At 35.9% G+C, this 21,043-nt stretch overlaps 1 protein-coding gene across 1 annotated transcript in view; it reads right to left on the bottom strand.

Annotated features, from left to right (window-relative positions):
• The window catches only part of LOC126810942 (cytochrome P450 10), a 76,228-nt gene extending 57,432 nt beyond the window's left edge, over nt 1-18,796 (bottom strand). The window contains exons 1-4 of the mRNA XM_050536341.2: nt 18,369-18,796; nt 14,749-14,974; nt 12,786-12,967; nt 9,611-9,815 (exon numbers count right to left, since the gene is read on the bottom strand). Of these exons, the coding sequence (XP_050392298.1) occupies nt 9,611-9,815; nt 12,786-12,967; nt 14,749-14,974; nt 18,369-18,546 (791 nt within the window). The 5' untranslated portion in view covers nt 18,547-18,796. The remainder of the gene's footprint in view (nt 1-9,610; nt 9,816-12,785; nt 12,968-14,748; nt 14,975-18,368) is intronic.
• Between the last annotated feature and the right edge of the window lie 2,247 nt (nt 18,797-21,043).

A 21,043-nucleotide genomic window follows, 5' to 3' on the forward strand; every position in this document is an offset into this window, starting at 1 on the left:
CGCAACGATGTTTCGACACTAGAAACCGATTCGCCTATTTTGACTGCTGGGGCATCTTTCCGTACGTGACAAGGAGTAGGTCGCCCGTCCAACCTGTGTGTTTTTTCAGGATCACCCGGTTTCCTCCCACTGCTAGACCCCTACGTGCAAGCGAATTATTGAAATAAAATTGAACCATACGTTAGTCCCGAAATGACCTAGTTTGTGTCAAGTGGTCGATCAACCCCATTTCGCTCTCTCAATTTTAGCACTCCTAACTCTAAAACTAAATGCAAGGAACGGGCCTATTTACAGAGGTCACAATTTTAACCCTGTAATACCCAGCATATCAGATATGCACACCTACATAATATGGTGAAGTGGTGAAGTATGGAAGTGCTAGCAAGGATCTGTGTCTAGTCGTTTCGATGGGACGAAAAACGCCCGTCCCCTCGTCCATGGTACAAGGATTAGTGCCTAGTCGCTTGGATGGTATGCAAAACAGAGGTCCCCGTTCTCTCCCTTTGTCCGTGGTTCTTGACCGAAGGCCCGACAACTAAATTGGCGTGCAGTTTTTTGGGTAGGACGAAAAATCGAAATCCTGTGTGCATATTGGCGTGCACGAAAAATAACCCTTTGCATTTGGAATTTTATGCACCCACCCCACCCTCGAACAACGCTTAACATAACATTTTGTTTTCACTACCTACATTGTAAAATTTGTTTGATTTCATATGACTTAGCCCCGTTTTCTCACAGTGAAAGATTTTGATGAAACTTGACATGCATGTTTATAACCCAAAGATATGGTTCTTTTCGATATTTGCGCATATCGAATCTTAACTTCATGAATTATGGTCCCTGATTGTAAGAAAAATCACTTTATATTTCGCGTGTTCTGTATCTATCTCTCGGAAATGGAATATGGAAATACACAAGTTAGCTAGTGTATTACAGGGTGGTGGTGGTGGTGATGAGGTCTTCTATTTGCAATGATTTTTTGACTACAAAATATACGCTCTAACTCATTACTCAAACTACAGCAAAAAAGCGGGACCGTAAACCCCATTTTATATATTCTTACAATAGCAACGCACTTCGGGATTAACTTAGAAATGGTTCCACTACTGATGTCTTCCGCGTTACTCCTGCCACAGTAGTGGCTTGTCCTACGGAGTTCCTTTCCGCAAGTTTTTTTTAGTCAAATGACTACAAAAAGGTTACTTGCCTATGTATAGCTCCCTTAATTTACACATAAACTGACCTAAAACTGCACTGCACATATAATAAACCAATTCCCATTGAAATAAAGGTGAAGCCGTACCGCATAATTATATGATTTAATGAAACCCAACTGCTACCTGAAGTTTCTCGCCTATCGAAGTTATAATATCCGCCGGTGTCATGGCGGCTCGCACATTATAAGAATCATTGCTTTGAAAATGTAGAACGCATTAACACAAAGAAAAACTGATCGGTAACTAGTTTAGTGGTCCAGTCTTCACTATAATTTGTGATAGAATTACTTATTTAAAAAAAACTGAATGATGTAAAAATAAAAATGGTTGGAGAGCCCAAGTTTAGATTTGTCGTTGATTTCATAAAGATGTTAGGATATAGAACGTTAAATACTGTGTGATTCAACATGGCGGCCAAGGGGTTTAATATGATATAAGTACGAAATACATGTACATGTAGTACCAAATGGTTTATATGTATGAGAGTCTTGGGGGTCGAAGTAGGAGGCGACTAGTATGTGCCTCTCTTTAGTGGACCGATGTGAGATTGCCCATTGTATTAACTGGACGGGTAGGCATATTCACCTTTAGTTATGTGTCAATGTCAAATAAGCGGCGTCTTATCAACACGGTCGGCTCTGGGCCGGTTTAATTCTACGTATCTCTCGTAGCTGAGAGAAAAAAATTTTTTTAGCCGAGAGAATATCTTCCGTCAAAGTGATTGTTGATTCATAGATTCTAATAACCCCTTTTGCAGTTTATATGAAAGCTTTGATATCTGCTATGCAGATCTAGTTATTATTATTATTATTATCTTATAAAATATGAATTAAATACTATATGTCCATCCCCCATCACCTTATTCAATCTATTTATATATACATATTGTGAATGCTCATGAACTTTATGTTTACGGCAATAAAACAATACAATACAAGTATCAGACATCCGAAAACACTTTACAATTTTTCAATTACAGTCTTAATCCGAATGATTGGCCAGTGACGTCACAGGGACCACACATACAATATACACTATAGAGCTGACCTTTCCCGTCTTGAATTGTAATAGATTACATACTTATGACTGGAATATGTTAGAGTGAATTTTAAAATGCCACATTATCTTTGTGTTTTTGAGAGTTGTGGAAATTCCAGCAAAGAAAAGGTACATAATGTGACGTCGATTCTCTTCCATCCAAAGTAAAGACATTCTCGATCATGAACATACCCCATGCTACAACCAACATGAATCACCAATGAACTATACATTATTACACCCAACTATTAATTTAGAACAGAAAGAATTCCAAGCCGATTACATTGCCGGTGTCAGATTAAATGACACTGGGGCAGTTACACCTGACCACAACGCTAAGTTTGTATTTGATATACAATTAGTCCAGATATGCCTTAATTCGTATTTATCACGTTGCAAAGTCAAAAGAAGAATATTACAAAGTTTGCGTGAACCCATATCTTTGATCTGATCGATATACAAAAGATGATTACCCAATCAGCGTTCTTAATCCCGCTAGCACCCCTAACGTCGCGGTGTTAATTAATTTATAATCCTAGCTATCTCTGTGCAACTTGCACACTTGCACAGACACTTGCAGTAATACACAAATTTAGTCAGATGCCTCTTCTCAAACCATCTGTTACTCAATTTATTTGGTTACCAACAGAATTAATTAGTCCAAATTTAGTTGTATGCCTACTGTTAATTCTAACGTAGCGAGAGATTTTTCCTATTTCATTTTTTACGATCTATTTTAGAGTAATGAAGTCAAACCCAACATCCACCAAATCGATAAATTGATCCGCGAAAACCTGGTGAATATGAAGCACTTCTTCTATGTATGGCACGAAGCTAAAGGTAAATTTGTGTTATTTGTAGCTTGATAGAGTTCGGGTCATCATAAAACACACCACGGACATATTAAAGTTGACTCTAATGTCAGACTATATCTTGGATGGTCGTTGGAACAAAGAAGTTTTTAAAATATAACGAACCATCTCTATTGGTGTGCTGCGACCAGAGATGAAGACGATTCGACGCAGTTGCTTTGTCAATCACATACCACCAGGAAACCATGTCGTTCCGTAAAAGCCGTAGCGCAGTCGATAACATTTTTACACCCATCGTGTTTTCTTCATAGAAAGCGAATTATTGTTCAGGTTTACTGTTGGCTTACTCCAATTTTTCTGATCAAAAGGACACGGGGAATATAGCTACAGCGACTGTCTTTGTTATTACGGGAGGTCTATATTTGGGACTTTGAGGGAATATGGCTGATTTAATTTTAAAGGGGCATTATTAGAGATTGGATAAAAAGTTGACAGTTCCCGCTCTTATAATTAAAAAGTAGATAACGTAAATAGAATATGCTGAAAATTTCAGTCAAATTGCTCAATTCTGAACCAAGATTTCATACAAGTAACTTAAGATTTTCATTATCACCGGAAGTAACGTCATTTTGGCAAAAACTGTATTTTTAGCCTTCAAAACAGATATTTTATTCAAATGAGTCTGATTTGTAATATTTTTAAAATTATGATATTTGATTCCAATCAGCAAATAGATTGAACCCATACGATCATACAGATACCAGAAAATGGTTTCTATCTTGTACGGTTGCAGAGAAATAGACGGTTTTCTACAAGTCACTTTTCAAGGTTTTTGGTCTATAAAAGTGGCAATTATTATTCGATTTACATAAAATTTTCACCATGTGATGCCTTATGCCATTTCTGATTTCATAAAACTAATTGAACATTTTCATTATCACCGGAAGTACTGTACACTTACATGTAAAAACTGTATAAAATGAATTGATATTGCTGGATTTGGTTGATTCGGCGTTCATTTTATTTGATGTGTGCAATGCTTATGTGAAAACTTGTTTAATGATTTCATTGGTACCAGAAGTGACATATGTTTAGGGTAACGTGGCACCGGTGAAACCCGTCATTACTGCTTCGCAGTTCTAGTTATTTATTGTTATTATAGGTGCTTCTAATTATTTTAATGGTTTCTTCTGATTATTAATTAAGTTGGTGCAAGCCAAAATATGTATAAATAGGCTGACTAGATAGATATTTATTCACCTTAGGTGGAAGTGGACGTAAAACTCCAGAAACGAACGACGAACGAAAAGATATTTATCATTAACTTGAAAACGTGACCTGTATGTGTTACGAAGCGTCGTTATTAAATAATAGAGAAGTAGTTATATCCATATATACTTTGTGTTGTGTTTTGTTATGAATTAATTAACTTATCCAGACCATAATCAACTCTTGATGCCATCGCTAGCCTGTGATATTAGCGGATTGGAATACATATTTTGAAAAATAATTAAACGTAAAACTGGATAATCGAGACTTTAGTGATGATGATCGAGGCTAGTTTAAAAATTCAAGCTAATATCTTGGTTCAGAGTTGAGCAATTTGACTGAAATTTTCAGCATATTCTATTTACGTTATCTACTTTTTAATTATTAGAGCGGGAACTGTCAACTTTTTATCCAATCTCTCATAATGCCCCTTTAAAATTAAATCAGCCATATTCCCTCAAAGTCCCAAATATAGACCTCCCGTAATAACAAAGACAGTCGCTGTAGCTATATTCCCCGTGTCCTTTTGATCAGAAAAATTGGAGTAAGCCAACAGTAAACCTGAACAATAATTCGCTTTCTATGAAGAAAACAAGATGGGTGTAAAATTGTTATCGACGGCGCTACGGCTTTTACGGAACGACATGGTTTCCTGGTGGTATGTGATTGCGTCGAATCGTCTTCATCTCTGGTCGCAGCACACCAATAGAGATGGTTCGTTATATTTGGAATCCAAAGATTGATGCTGCCACAGTGTTTTTCTTTTCCAAGTGCCATCAAATTTGTTTTCAAACCCCGGAAGAAACAGTAATAACTAATGTTATAATTAACATTTATTTTAAAAACTTCTTTGTTCCAACGACCATCCAAGATATAGTCTGACATTAGAGTCAACTTTAATATGTCCGTGGTGTGTTTTATGATGACCCGAACTCTATCAAGCTACAAATAACACAAATTTACCTTTAGCTTCGTGCCATACATGGAAGAAGTGCTTCATATTCACTAGGTTTTCGCGGATCAATTTATCGATTTGGTGGATGTTGGGTTTGACTTCATTACTCTAAAATAGATCGTAAAAAATGAAATAGGAAAAATCTCTCGCTACGTTAGAATTAACAGTAGGCATACAACTAAATTTGGACTAATTAATTCTGTTGGTAACCAAATAAATTGAATAACAGATGGTTTGAGAAGAGGCATCTGATTAAATTTGTGTATTACTGCAAGTGTCTGTGCAAGTGTGCAAGTTGCACAGAGATAGGATTATAAATTAATTAACACCGCGACGTTAGGGGTACTAGCGGGATTAAGAACGCTGATTGGGTAATCATCTTTTGTATATCGATCAGATCAAAGATATGGGTTCACGCAAACTTTGTAATATTCTTCTTTTGACTTTGCAACGTGATAAATACGAATTAAGGCATATCTGGACTAATTGTATATCAAATACAAACTTAGCGTTGTGGTCAGGTGTAACTGCCCAAGTGTCATTTAATCTGACACCGGCAATGTAATCGGCTTGGAATTCTTTCTGTTCTAAATTAATAGTTGGGTGTAATAATGTATAGTTCATTGGTGATTCATGTTGGTTGTAGCATGGGGTATGTTTATGATCGAGAATGTCTTTACTTTGGATGGAAGAGAATCGACGTCACATTATGTACCTTTTCTTTGCTGGAATTTCCACAACTCTCAAAAACACAAACTAGCCTCGATCATCATCACTAAAGTCTCGATTATCCAGTTTTACTTTTAATTATTTTTCAAAATATGTATTCCAATCCGCTAATATCACAGGCTAGCGATGGCATCAAGAGTTGATTATGGTCTGGATAAGTTAATTAATTCATAACAAAACACAACACAAGGTATATATGGATATAACTACTTCTCTATTATTTAATAACGACGCTTCGTAACACATACAGGTCACATTTTCAAGTAACTGATAAATATCTTTTCGTTCGTCGTTCGTTTCTGGAGTTTTACGTCCACTTCCACCTAAGGTGAATAAATATCTATCTAGTCAGCCTATTTATACATATTTTGGCTTGCACCAACTTAATTAATAATCAGAAGAATCCATTAAAATAATTAGAAGCACCTACAATAACAATAAATAACTAGAACTGCGAAGCAGTAATGACGGGTTTCACCGGTGCCACGTTACCCTAAACGTTTTCACATAAGCATTGCACACATCAAATAAAATGGACGCCGAATCAACCAAATCCAGCAATATCAATTCATTTTATACATTTTTTACATGTAAGTGTACAGTACTTCCGGTGATAATGAAAATGTTCAATTAGTTTTATGAAATCAGAAATGGCATAAGGCATCACATGGTGAAAATTTTATGTAAATCGAATAATAATTGCCACTTTTATAGACCAAAAACCTTGAAAAGTGACTTGTAGAAAACCGTCTATTTCTCTGCAACCGTACAAGTTAGAAACCATTTTCTGGTATCTGTATGATCGTATGGGTTCAATCTATTTGCTGATTGGAATCAAATATCATAATTTTAAAAATATTACAAATCAGACTCATTTGAATAAAATATCTGTTTTGAAGGCTAAAAATACAGTTTTTGCCAAAATGACGTTACTTCCGGTGATAATGAAAATCTTAAGTTACTTGTATGAAATCGTAAATGGCATTAGGTATCAAACACGAAAATTTTATGAAAATCGAATAATAATTGACACTTTTATGGACCAAAAACCTTGAGAAGTGACCTGTTGAAAATCGCCTATTTCTCCGGAACTGAACAAGTTAGAAACCATTTTGTGATATCTATATGATCCTATGGGTTCATTCTATTAGTTGATTGGAATCAACTATCCAAATATTAAACAAATAACAAATACGACTCATCTGAATAAATTATTTGTTTCGAAAGCTATAAATATAGTTTTTGCCCAAATTACGTCATTTCCGATGATATTGAAAATGTTAAATTTGTTTGACCTAGTCACAATTGACATTACGCATCAAATGGTGTCACTTTTATGATAATCCAATAATAATTGACTCTTTTACGGGCAAAATAGTCTAAAAAGTGACACTTGCAAAATTGACCATTTCTCGGCAACTGCTCATATTACAAACTAATTTTGAGATAGATTCTCTTCGTATGAATTAATGCTACAAGTTTATGAAAGTCACAAAGAAATATTTTAAAATATGAAACGCCTGAATGGGTTGTAAATAGCTCAATTTTACACCGTTTTTCACGTTTAAATCGAAATGGCGCAGAAATGAAATCGAAATTAAAAAAAAACTGCTTCCGACTTTTTTTGCGCCTTTACATGGCGCAACTTCTTACTTTTTACTTATTTTAAAAAAATAATATTTGCTTTCGAAAAGACGTACCTAACCGCCAAAATTGTAGTTTTGGTCAAAATTACGTCATTTCCGCTGCTGACAGAAAGCTTTATCGGTAATAAAAAAGTTGAGACTTTGCATCATTGAGCATATGAACTTTGTTTTATACAAATCAAGCAATAAATAATTAACCCAGAACCCATAAACTGAATTAACCAATAGCGGCCAAGGTGAATTATCGATACAATTTTTTTTCCATATTTTTGCTCAAATCACATGACCCTTTAATTATAGGTAAAGCGCCATAAAAAAATATTCATAAATAATAAAGTTTTTTGTCAAAATTTAAATTTTCAAAATTTGGCGCCTAATATCTTCGAAGATTAATCGAAAATCAAAAATCTAAACAATCGTAGCTATTTACCGTGTCTCAGGCTATGTCAAAATGTATCAAATGTTAAAATCCGACAATTATTGTTAATATTACGGCAATATTTAAAAAAACGACAACTTCGGTGATTTCGGACATTTCGCATTGTCACAAAAAGTTCGAAATAGCTTTAATCTCTAAGTCACACCCATTTTCCCAGTAAAACCGAAGACATCGAGTTGATCCGACAAATAGTTTCTGAGATATGCTCAAGTGGAAAAAAAAAATAATAAGAAGAAGAATAATAATAATACGCAGTGTGAAACCCTAATAAAAACAATAATAATGACTGACCCCTTAGTAGGATAATAACAGATAATCAGTACTAAAGAACAAAGACCATCCTTAATAGGGTTTCACCATATCACATCTTGATCAGACCAACATTAATAATCACAACTTAATAACTGTTAACTTAGAACTAGGCAGTAATAACGAAAATATAATGTGTTCCAAATAATAGCAGAAACAACACCTTCGAACCAGCATGCTAACTTAATAGGGTTATACAAAATAAAATAAGAATTATAAGCATTTAATCAGATAACAGGCCACACTGCTCTAAATTGATACTTGATTGAAACCTATGTGTTTATGTATATAACCTGACATGAAGTAAACTTCCATATTATTAATATGCATATTAAGCGTTAAAAAGTAACTACTAAATTGTTAAACTAGCATGTAACCGTTAATTAATGTCTAATTAATAATTTAGATAACATTCCAGGCCTAAAGACAAAGAAAGACCTGCAATAGGCAGATTTAGCTCTTGCATAATGTATGTTTAATCAGATTGATGTGAATTTGCCGTAAAGTGTATATAGTAACAATTGGCTACAAGTACAGAAAATTTCGTGTGGATGCATGCTCACTTGGCAAGACATTGTTATTTTACTGAGATGAAAACTTCAAGTGACATTCCGAAACGCAGTGGCGTTGTCGCCGAGTCTCGGTTAAGCCGGGAATGCGAAGGCGCCAAATTTTCTATTGACTATGTTATGATAAATAGTTGGTTCGTTAGGAAACTGAAGGCTTAAAATATGACTTGTCAATGGGAAATTACCCCTTGCTACGACCGTTCACAAACGACTGCTGCGACTGTGTCATATTTTTTTTACCAACCAAAGGCTTTTATGTTTGTATCCACGCGTAATGACCGCGCAGTGAAGTCCTAGATAATTCTTGACACGGTCCTTCACACAATCTAGGTTTTGGCCAAAGGAATGTCTAGTGCCACTCTTTAACAGTTGTTTTCAGGAATTTCAACTTTGTGACATACGTGTTAAAACAAAAACTCTCGATTTTGATAATGGTGAATCCCGTGTCTTATATATGAATGACTACAGTAGCAAGCGTGCAGTAGGGTGTTTCAGGAAATCTACTAGGGTCACTTTTTTGATAAATGACTGTACGGGATTTTGTTGAGATCCCCATAGAACTATAGCTTCATATGGACTGTACTTTAAAGGTCAAGAACTAACAAAGTACGTATAGCTTCTACTAACCCAAAAATGAGATCAGCGGCTGTTTCAAATTCTTTGTAAAGTTGTGTAGGGTAATATTTAAACACAGGGAAAGTATAAAAGCTATGGGCTATCAGAGAAAGGAACTTGTCAACATTCTTTAAAAAAGTTTGGTTTTTTTCATAGGTTTCTTTGTCACTTCTGTCTAAGAAACCAAATCTTGAATTAAAACAGTAATGGGCTGTTGCTGTTGAAAAATAAAATTATATTTAAGGTGATTAATAAATATTAAGATAAATATACATAAAATACACACATTTGGCTTATATTCAAAAACATCTGCCATGCGACTAAATCAGTATTCCTCGAAATCTACCGGTAATTTATCTCGGTTATCTCGGGGAAGAATAATAGCTTGGCTGAGAGTGTTTACAAATGTGTTCGATTGTCTACGGGTAGCAAAACTTTAATCAGTTGCCTTCTGATCAGTCATAAGCAGATTTGGAAATGCTAAAAAGTTATCGATATCGCAAATAATCAATAATTGCATGTTAGAACATAATTTTACCTCAACCCACGACAAACCTCGTTTATAACGTCCCACAAACTATTTCATGTCATACCTTGCTGCGATTTTTCATGCACACTTTTACGATATAATCAGAAGCGAATTTGAAGGAAATAAAGAATGTAATAAAATCCCAATTGTCAATGTCAGCCTTATGTATTTCACCAAACATAACTGTTTAGAAGTTACAATAAAAAAAATGGACAAACAAATGAATGTAAATCAGTAAATAATTATATCTTTTATGTGCTTTTAGACTCATTTCCGCCTATTTAAGGCTCCAATGAATAGGGCTATACGCCGCTTAAGCCAAAAACAAAACTACAATTAGTCTTTTACGAGTAATGTTTTTCAAATGCTCATGAATTTTCCTCATTTGAAGTTCCAATTCATTTTCGCTTACCATCATGGGTTTGGCTGAGAAAGTTCCTTGGGATATTTCAGCGTCAGTGGCATAGGGTGGGGGACAAGGAGAAGTGTCTCGAGTCGTTTGAATGGCTACGAAACAACGCGATCCCATGTACATGTTGGCATGTATATAAAATGAAATGAAATGAAATGGGGTTTAACGTCCTACTCTTCTGCTCCTAATCTGGGCTAATGAAGACGGGCATACGCCATACAGTGTGCTATAAGGGAAATTTTGCCCGGGCAGCGGCGCTACGGCCTACTCTTATATCGAATTCCAACTGCCAAGGAATCTTTTACGTGCACACCAATGTGTACACGGGACCTCGGTTTTTCGACCAATCCGAACGACTAGACAGCTGTCCTTGTCAGGCCCTCCGTCCTGCATCACTGACAAGGGGAAATCACGGGCATGTACATAAAAGAATCATTGATAGTTGGAATTCAACGGAGTATAACAGTTTTCATTAGCCCAGCTGGTGCAGCAGAGTACACTTTATATATATTTTATCTGCATATAGTCAGGGCCCGTGAGGGGGGGGGGGCACCTGGGACACTTGTCAAGGAGCCCGGACCCTAGAGGGCCTCGGGGGTCTACGAGTAATGTTTGTTTTTCTTGTTTTTTTTAAAAAAATAGTTGGTATAAATAAATACACCATTACTTGATCATAAAGTAGAAGAAAACCGGTGACTTTTCTGAATATAGGTACCTAGTGGCGTGGGTACCATTAGAATCGAATCCTGTTAGTCCACTATTTTTGGAAACATTGGTGAATTAAAAACTATAAGCCACCTGCCCTTCCTCGCTCCGTTTGGGGTTCTCGTCACCGTCAGGGTATCTTGGCCCCGGCAGGTAATCGGGGCCTAGCCTGGGCCTGCAGTACGTGTATTTGGTACGATATATGTTGTTAAATCTCAGTGTTTAGCAAAGTGACCCCAAACTAACAAAGATATACGCCACAATGTTGCTAGAGACCATATATCTCACAAAAAATTTCGAGTCCGGGGGAAGAGACCCCTACCCCCTCGCCGAGTTGCTTGTTCCACTGCCCTGAGTATGAAAGCATATAACTACCATTCATAATTTCTACTTTTCGCCTCTTCAAAACACGAAAGTCGAAAAGTCGAAAAGTCGAAAAGTAGAAGTTACGCCAAAATGTGAGGCGACAACACGCTATACATGCCAAAATCAACTCGAAAATAGGAAATTAAGAAATAACACACAGCGATAATAGCGCCCCTCGTTTTTTCCTAATTTCTTATTTTCGATTTGCATTTTGGCTTGTATACCGTCTTGTCGACTTTCGACTTAGTCATATTTTTGTATTTATTGATGTCAGTTAGAAGGCGCCAACACGCATACCAAGCAATAATGCAACTCGAAAAGTAGAAATTAGAAAATTTACACACCACGCTTTTAGCGACTTTTCGACTTTCGCCTCGGAAGTTGTTGTAGTCTCAGTTTTCCAGGTCGCATTTGAATACGTGCAATCAGGGTTCACACTGTACACGTATTTCATTCTTTTACGTCAAAATGGATAATAATGTTTATATAAAAAAAATGTTCATATTTTTTTCCGCCAACTGGGATATTTTATCTGCCAAAAATGTCTGATAAAAAAAAGAGGGGAATCCGCCGGAAAATCTGGATGAACTTTATCAGACATTTTTGGCAGATAAAACATTTTTTTTATATAAACATTATTATCCATTTTGACGGAAAAGAATGAAATACGTGTACAGTGTGAACCCTGATTGCACGTATTCAAATGCGACTTGGAAAACTGAGACTACAACAACTTCCGAGGCGAAAGTCGAAAAGTCGCTAATAGCGTGGTGTGTTAATTTCCTAATTTCTACTTTTCGAGTTGCATTTTGGCTTGGTATGCGTGTTGGCGCCTTCTTACTAACATCAATAAATACAAAAATATGACTAAGTCGAAAGTCGACAAGACGGTATACAAGCCAAAATGCAAGTCGAAAATAAGAAATTAGGAAAAAACGAGGGGCGCTATTATCGCTGTGTGTTATTTCTTAATTTCCTATTTTCGAGTTGATTTTGGCTTGTATAGCGTGTTGTCGCCTCACATTTGGTCGTAACTTCTACTTTTCGACTTTTCGACTTTTCGACTTTCGTGTTTTGAAGAGGCGAAAAGTAGAAATTATGAATGGTAGTTATAGGCTTCCATACCTGAGGGACCTGTCGCGGGCCTTGCATATAGTTATCAAAATATTACTTACATTCAGCCGTATATTCCATGATAAGATTTTCCATGGGTGTGCCACTGTTTACTTCTTGTGCGATACATTGTACGAAATCGTCAGCAACTTCTAAATGTGAAGGTAAATACCGACAAACAACTGCTGGTTTTGATGTCTGGATTTGAACAGCTTTTCGAACTTTGTTCCATTGATCCCCTTGCCTGCAAGCAATATACACCCCTAATAAAAATCTAGCATGTATCGTTCGCATTGGTATTCAAACTAAGATGATAATATATTTTATCACCCAAAAATACATTCTCACAGCAGATATCGCTTGTGTGATAACTTTCATAATCAACTGAGTGATATCTCCTTAGGAGATATCGCTTTACATGAATTTGATTGGTCAATTAGAAAGGAACTACTTTCTGGCTAGAAAAGTTCTCAATTATCATAAACAATTACAATACTCCCCACAACCGTAAAGGAAACACCGGGTCAATATAAAGGACTTAGCTACAAGTGACTTGCTGTCAAAAAATGATATATCACTACGCCGTAATGCAATCAGGTTCAGTAAAATTAAATCTATATCAAAGAAATATATTTATTTATTTGTGCGCCTAAGAATGGGTTGGGAGATAAATAAAATCTCCTGCTCGTCTTTTTTTATATAAAAAATTATCAACACTTGTCAAAAAAGACGAGTAGGGGATTCTCTATATATATGCAATTCATAAGAATTGTGCATTTTGTGGTACATCAAATCTGACACAGTGATGGATTATTGTATTGTGAACAATATCGGATGTGAAGACAATCAAAGGAAATCCCCAAAAATACAAAGCAATGAAAGGCAAACATACATGTATTTCGTGATTTAAAAAGAGTCACGTGATCTATCAACATAGAAACAAATCTGGGTTTTTTTTATTAATATACTGACACCAATTTATAGTATTAAGTCATTAAAAAACATGACATAAACTATCAAACACAGAAACTCAACATTTATACCGGTAAGTGGAGTTTAATTGACATGAAACAAGACAATGAATAAATATATTTTAATTAATAACCGACTTCTTTAGTATGTTGATGTCGTTTTACTATAATATGTCTGTTTTACTAATATAAAATAAGAAGGATGTATATAAGATATTTGCAGTATTTTGACTTGTTTTGATAGCCAACTTCACAAATATTTAAAATATTGCATGTATATGCCTAGCCTTCACAGCATCGACCAACCAAATATGCAAGGATGTTTTGAACTTATGTGAAAAACTTTCTTATAAATATAGCCAAAATTTAGTTGATTTCACAAGAAGTAAAGTTATTGCGTTTCCATTGGTTTGCTGTGCGTATGGCGTTAGTGTTCGAACTTAGGACAGGATTAAGCACAAAAAAGAATTTAGAACGAATTTGGGGCCACTTTTAATATTGGGGCACCACCTGTCTGTGAAAAACAAGGCATTTTCCATTCTATCCCTTCACTGAAATAAAGTATCTGCGTTTCAAAGAGTGTGACGCATAGATCCAATTTAATATCCCGGCTTTTAAACCAAACAAACTTCATCTTCTTTATAAATTCTTGGATTACATTTTCTATGAACGTAGAAGTGGGACACATCAAAGGAAACAGTGCAATGATTATGCAGGTATGGACGAATAAGGAGCCTGTGATTATAATTGGCTCGGGGGCCCTGATCAAATTAATCATTCTTGAATTTACGTTATTTTTGATAAATTGGTAAGACTGTCACAAGCTAAATTGTGCAAAAGCCAGAAACGCTAGGACATAATCTAAAACATAATCTAAAAAGCAGTATTTACAGTCAGCCTTTCAAAAAACAATTCTCGCTCCAACGTGGAAAAGTTGGGAACCACTTACGAGGCCAGGATCAATTTATGTGCACGGAGGTCTGTGTGGAAAGGAATACCCCCCCCCCCTCGAACTGTGTGTAGGTTACAGATCTATATAGTTTCCTGTACTCACATTAAACTTAAGCCCGGCCTTCGTTTCTTTCGCCTACAATACGTTTCCCACAATGGCATCGATGTTCTCTCCGGAAACTTTCCTTCGTACCAGAAAGCTTGCTCAACATAATCCGGATCGAATAAAAATATTGACCACTTTTTACCATTTCTTAACTTGACGATTGAACCGTACTTTTTGTTAAGTTCTGTAAACACCAGATTCGATTGTTCTAAAGTATGTGCAGCTGTAATAAAACCAAACAGATTAAAACAAGCCCTTGGAAATGTTGGTGTGTTCATATGAGTATAATTTAAGACTTATCTCGTCTTCAGTATTGGTTTCGATATATTAATGATTTCCTCTAAAACTCAACCTGTGAATTAACAGAAAATATCTTAATTTACCCCTGATTGTGCCTATGGGACCAAGCAAATGTGTATTGGTAAAGTAAAATAACATTCCCTAAAACGCTTCATTGAAATATTTCAAAAGCTAAGTCAAATGTGTCCAAATTTGCCAATTCAATGTGAGTCTGTCCTGAACAAAAGGACCAAACAACTTCATTTGAATAAGCACGAAATTAGATTGAAATCCATAGAACACGATGTCAAAAAGTGACCAATAATGTGTAATATACGCCCTTTAAGGAAACCCTGCCACGCACCTAGGGCCGAGCAACTCTACCGACATCATTCCATCATATGCAATAATAAGCCGAAATTTATTGAAAATGTGGTAATGGATGTATTAAAATTGAATTCGCCAGGGTCTACTAAAGACCGGCCAACGCGTGACATAGCCTCAGTAAGACCGACACATTATCCGGCAACATCTGCAAGATCTGACATTGACAGCTTCCAGTACTGATGCTACTGTGATGGGTAACGTGGGTTCATCGATGCTGACAATGTTCGTCGCTGACAACGCTCTGTCAGACTTTGTGCTAGACAGCCATATATGCTGAGCCAACGACGTTATTGACGTATTCACTGTACAGTAATTTTTTATTGTCTCCGTGTGTTGTTGATTTTATTGCATGATCGAAATAATGGAGACTATACACCATTTACCAACATTTTTCTTTCCGTCACTCGGCTACATTTGCTCCTTTGGTAATGGGTAGTCAGGTAAAAACTACAGTCTATTTGCTTGATCGTAACATTCCAGACTAAACATCCCTGTTATCTACCCTTGGAAACTACTCTTTCATTGTATGATCAAACACACTTTACCCTCGTATCATTTCGCTGATTCGGCTACCGCCAGCTATTCTTGGTGAAAGTCCTGTTATAACTACCGGTTTATTGTAAGATCAAGATAATAGACTAATCACCATTTACCATTTCGTTCGTACCTCGTTCGACCGCCGTTAGCAACCCGTAGTAATCAGGCTATAACAACCGTTTCATATGATCGAGATAGTCGAGACTAAGCACCACGCCAACAGTTTCATAATGACCTCCTGATCTCAGACAAACTGCCAACGGAGATTAAGGCCGGCCAATGGATTGCCAGTCAGGACATACGAACACCTGACTTGCCATAAACGGACTGTACCAAAAGACGTTTTTTTAAAAATAAATTCTACTGAGAGAGAGAGAGAGAGAGAGAGATGGGGTTTAACGTCCATTCGACACAAACTAGGTCATTTCGGGACTAACACATGGTTCAATTTTATTTCAATAATTCGCTTGTGCGTAGGGGTCTTTAGCAGTGGGAGGAAACCGGAGAACCCGGAGAAAACCCACGAGGTTGGACAGGCGACCCTGCTCTTTGCCACGTCAACCGAAGATTGAAACCCCACCAGTTGACTCAATGGCAGACCGTATGATGCAGCGCGCACGTGCTAACTATTTGGCCATCCATCACCCCGTGTAGCACTATGGCCCTTGAGACAATTTTGGCTCTTTATAAAATTGTCTCTTCAATTTGGTCTATAAAGTCAAATCATAAGTACTAAATGAACGTGGTTATAGTTGTTCGTAAAAAACATTGATGTTTTAGTTAAATTATAATCATTGTCAAAATAGTCCACAAATTCTAGCTGTTTATTGACCTATGGTCGGTTGACCAAAAATAGGTAATGTTGCCTGTCTTGGTTGTGGGAAATATAGAGTTTTATTCCTTATATGGCATGGAAATTCACGTCAAGGTTATTAAAGACCTGGGAAAGTAGGGGGTATAAATTAGGGTGTAGGGTAGAGCTAGATTAGAGCTCACCCAGAGATTCTTACCAGTCATTATATATTTGAGAACGAGGAACCTGCAAAGTTATTTCCAGTTTACTAATAAAGCTGTGAAATCATTGTTGCTGTAGTATTATTTACGATCACAAGGAACACAACAAATAAAGAAGTCCGGTAGTACTACACCCGTTAATAGGTAGTTCAGCACGACCAAGGTGAAGGAGTAGTGGTAGTTGTTACGTCCATAATAAAACACTTATCAGTCTTAGCTTTATTTATAACATGTCTTTTTATGGCGTAGGAAGTAACTATATAACATGCATTTCGTTAATTTAAAGGCAGCTTTCTTAAAATCATAAGTAGATCAAATATATAAATACTTATTACATTGGGGCCTACTGATTCACCAGAATGTTACATTAAAGAACAGGTGAAATTATTTTAGGACAAAATATTTTCAGAGTCAAATTAATCTTAACAATGAGACAAAATGGATGTCGTTCTTTTTTTCAAACAGCTAAAAACGCCAGAACTTTGTAAATAATGGCAAAAACCTCGTCATCTGACAAGTAGTTATTATTAAGGAAGCTGTATGTATCTGGCAGCGTTTAAAGACAAGTACCGAGTGGAGTAGATCATAAAAAGAGGAAAGCTCGAGTAATTGTAAACCTGATCAGAGTGTAAAATATCATCATGGGAATCACTAAAAATAATAACTTCCGGATAGCTGCAGTTTGTAAATTCAATTTCATTTAAATTAATGTAACATATAAATTTCTAGCTGATTGAATTTTCACAAACAGTTATTTGATCCGTACTTATTCATGAAAATTGAAAACTGCTCTAGTAGACTGTAACTTTAATCGACCAAGGACAATGTTTGAGTTCTTCTATCAAGGAATAACTTTTATAACGTTAGCCTTGTGATAATCTGCGGACAAATGTATATGGTTCAGGCAACGTTGCGATGGTGCGTTGCGGTATTTTCCGCTTTGTACCGTCTTCATTAGCCCAGTCGGGGCAGGACAGTAGGACGTTAAACCTCATTTCATTTCATTTCGTTTATTTTTCCATTTTGTCGGATACAAGCATCAACCCAAAAACAATATGTGAATGCATTGGCTACGACACATAGTTTCTTAGTTTTAATGCTGCATTTCACCACACAGGAAAGATTGTTGCGTTTAAAACTTTCAATAAAAGTTGACATGTGTGGAGAATTTCAACATGGTTTTAAAAACATAATCTTGACAACTTTTGGAACCTGGTTGGTTACATTTAGTATTAATTTACATTAATGAATCTATCGAAGAATACAATTCGTCAATATTTACATTTTTTCCCATCAACCTTTATGAGCTTGGTGACGGAAGCTTCCAAAACTTGAGAAATATGAGTCAATTTACACGAATTTATGATGAAGCAAGAACGTTTTGTAAAGAATATACTTACTGAATGGGTGAAACAAAAACATTGGACCTATATACGGCAAGGAAGTCCGTCCCCTTGGTCCTGGGATCGCTTCAAATGGTTGAACACCATTTGGAACAGTGGAGGGAGTCGCTGCTACTGCGGCAAATCTCAAAGTTTTAAAGGAAGACAGCAGGAGATTTATGAGTCGCTGTTTCATGATCTGAAAAAAAAAGACTAACAAATAATATTTCTATAATAGTTATAATACACCGCTATGTTAAACACATAGATATTCACCGCATTCAATGAAGTACAATCAACCGCCATGAAAACTTATGAATGCTGTGACAGTGCATTCATTGAATACATTCATTGACATAGCCTCAACAGTCATCTGTTTTCAAAGTCAAGTAAATTAAATGAATCTATTCCATCTCAGAAACACTACCGAAGATCATTCAAACCGATTAAGCACTATATTCGTAAATATTTACGGCAGTTGGGAAAGTAACCCTGATCCTGACGATTAATCATAATTATTGTCATAATCAGTGTATGCTTTATCAACGCAAGCGGTGTTATCATATTGATGCAAACATGATGAGGCATTTTATGCTGTTAGTATGTTGGCTGATAGTGGTCATGTGAAATCTCGCGATCCGGGCAGTTTCCCTCATAATACTGGATAGCGTATGCCCGTCTTCATTAGCTAAGTCGTAGCAGAACAGTAGGACTTTAAACCCCATTTCATTTCATTTTCCTACTTTTCTGCACCATTCTGACTACGACGGGAGAACCCTCGTCGAAACGTCGCTGAAATAAATCCTTTAAGTAACTTGTATTCCATATCATTGTGTCATGTGTTTTTCACATTCAGTTACTAAATGCCATTTAAACAATTTACACCAAAAGTTCTTTAACACTACCAAATTTGAGCTGTATATCTTCACTAGAAAGATAAAAATAAGATATCTGAAACTCGAGTAACCTATTCATACATATTTTGTTTGGAAAACTTATCGGTAACTAATGAAACTCGAATGCCCGTATCTCAGTCGATTTTCACACTGGGAGAACAAATAAGGATAATAGGTTCTCTTAAAAGAAAACTCTTATCCGTTGTTATTTCAATTGAAACTGTTTAGTTTTTAACAATAATTTTAAAACTTTCTGCCGCTCTTAGAAACATTGAAATATGTATAATGGGATATGTGCATTTAATGATCAGAATCGCAATAGACCGATCGTATTTCAAAAAAAAAAAAAACTTTAATAATTTTATCTAATTCTCTAATACATCACACGGTAAAAAGCTTTCAGCACATCATTTAAAATTCATCAAATTTTTAAATAAAACCTCTAGAAAGTAACCCTGATAACATTGTAAATAAATGTAACGTTCTAAAAAAAGTTGACACATGTAAAAATACATAATTAACCTCTTAGAATTAATTTAGCAGTCGACATCCTTGACACATTATAAGTGTCTCGTGTATTTATGGGAGTATTTTAACCTAGCCGATATCCTTAATGCTCATCTTCAAGGATCTAAATTTCAAAAAAATATGATTAAAATTTAAAGTGACAACTTTTAAGTTCTAAATAACCATATCACCTTTCATAGGTTGTAATGTGTTTAAATTATTTCATGATCTGCCTACTGATTAGGTTGGAAGAGTATAGAAGTTATCAAACATTCACGCCTTAATATTAAATAAGATGCTAGAAAGTCCTCAGAAAAGAAATTAACTCAAATTTCGGTCAACAACCGTTGTAATGACCAAACAACCAGGGTGTAAAATACACGTATAAAACATTGCAATCCTAACACGTGATTTAAAAACAGTTTTTTGATACCTTTAAACTTATGGCAACTGTGCAACTAGTTTAGCTTTAAATGTGGGCGTGTCTACTTATCTTGTTATGCTAAAATTACACAATCTTAACATTTGTTACGGGAACCATGTCAATTCTGAAGAATGAATAATGACCCGACTCTTTAAATATGCATTCCCACGAAAGTATTTATTGGGTAGTTATTTGAAATAAAAGTATGGTAAATTTTGTATGGAAATTAGAGACACCCCCATCTTACTAGAAAAAATACTGGATTCCCTGATAAACACGAATGGGGCGCCTACAGGCGTTGTATGACAGCCTGTCTTCTCGAGTATGTGTTTATCTAATGGCTTGAGGTAAACAATGCGTTTGTCCATTAGACTCCGCGATAAAACGGCGGAAAAAGAAGTTGGCAAAGGATAATCCCAGAATTTAGTTAGGCGTCGATATGTATGGTAAATGGCCTGCGACGACGACAAAGACAAGCTGATAATGAATGCATTCTCATTCAATCAAGTCACGTTACAAACAAAGCTGCTTAAAATGGATTCTTACGCCATAGGGTAGTTTGCTTTCGATTAAAACATTTTTAGAGGGATTTGAAGCAAATTAGTTTGAATATGTTTTTAATCCAAATAATACGTCATCAAATCACACAGTTTACACTAAGATATACTTATAAATAAAACAAAACGAAATGGAGTTTTACGGCACGTCAGCACAGGGGGCCTGGTGACACTATTATTAGTAAGTTAGTATCAAAACTCATGCGCCATTGCAACAGTGACTTTTGGACCACTTTTGCTATCAATTTTGCGCCAGAAATCAGAACTGTAAAAACAAATCTTCATACTCGAAAAAAAAAAAAATACTAC

The sequence above is a fragment of the Patella vulgata genome, chromosome 2, assembly GCF_932274485.2.
Source record: "Patella vulgata chromosome 2, xgPatVulg1.2, whole genome shotgun sequence".
NCBI classification, from domain to species: Eukaryota; Metazoa; Mollusca; class Gastropoda; family Patellidae; genus Patella; species Patella vulgata.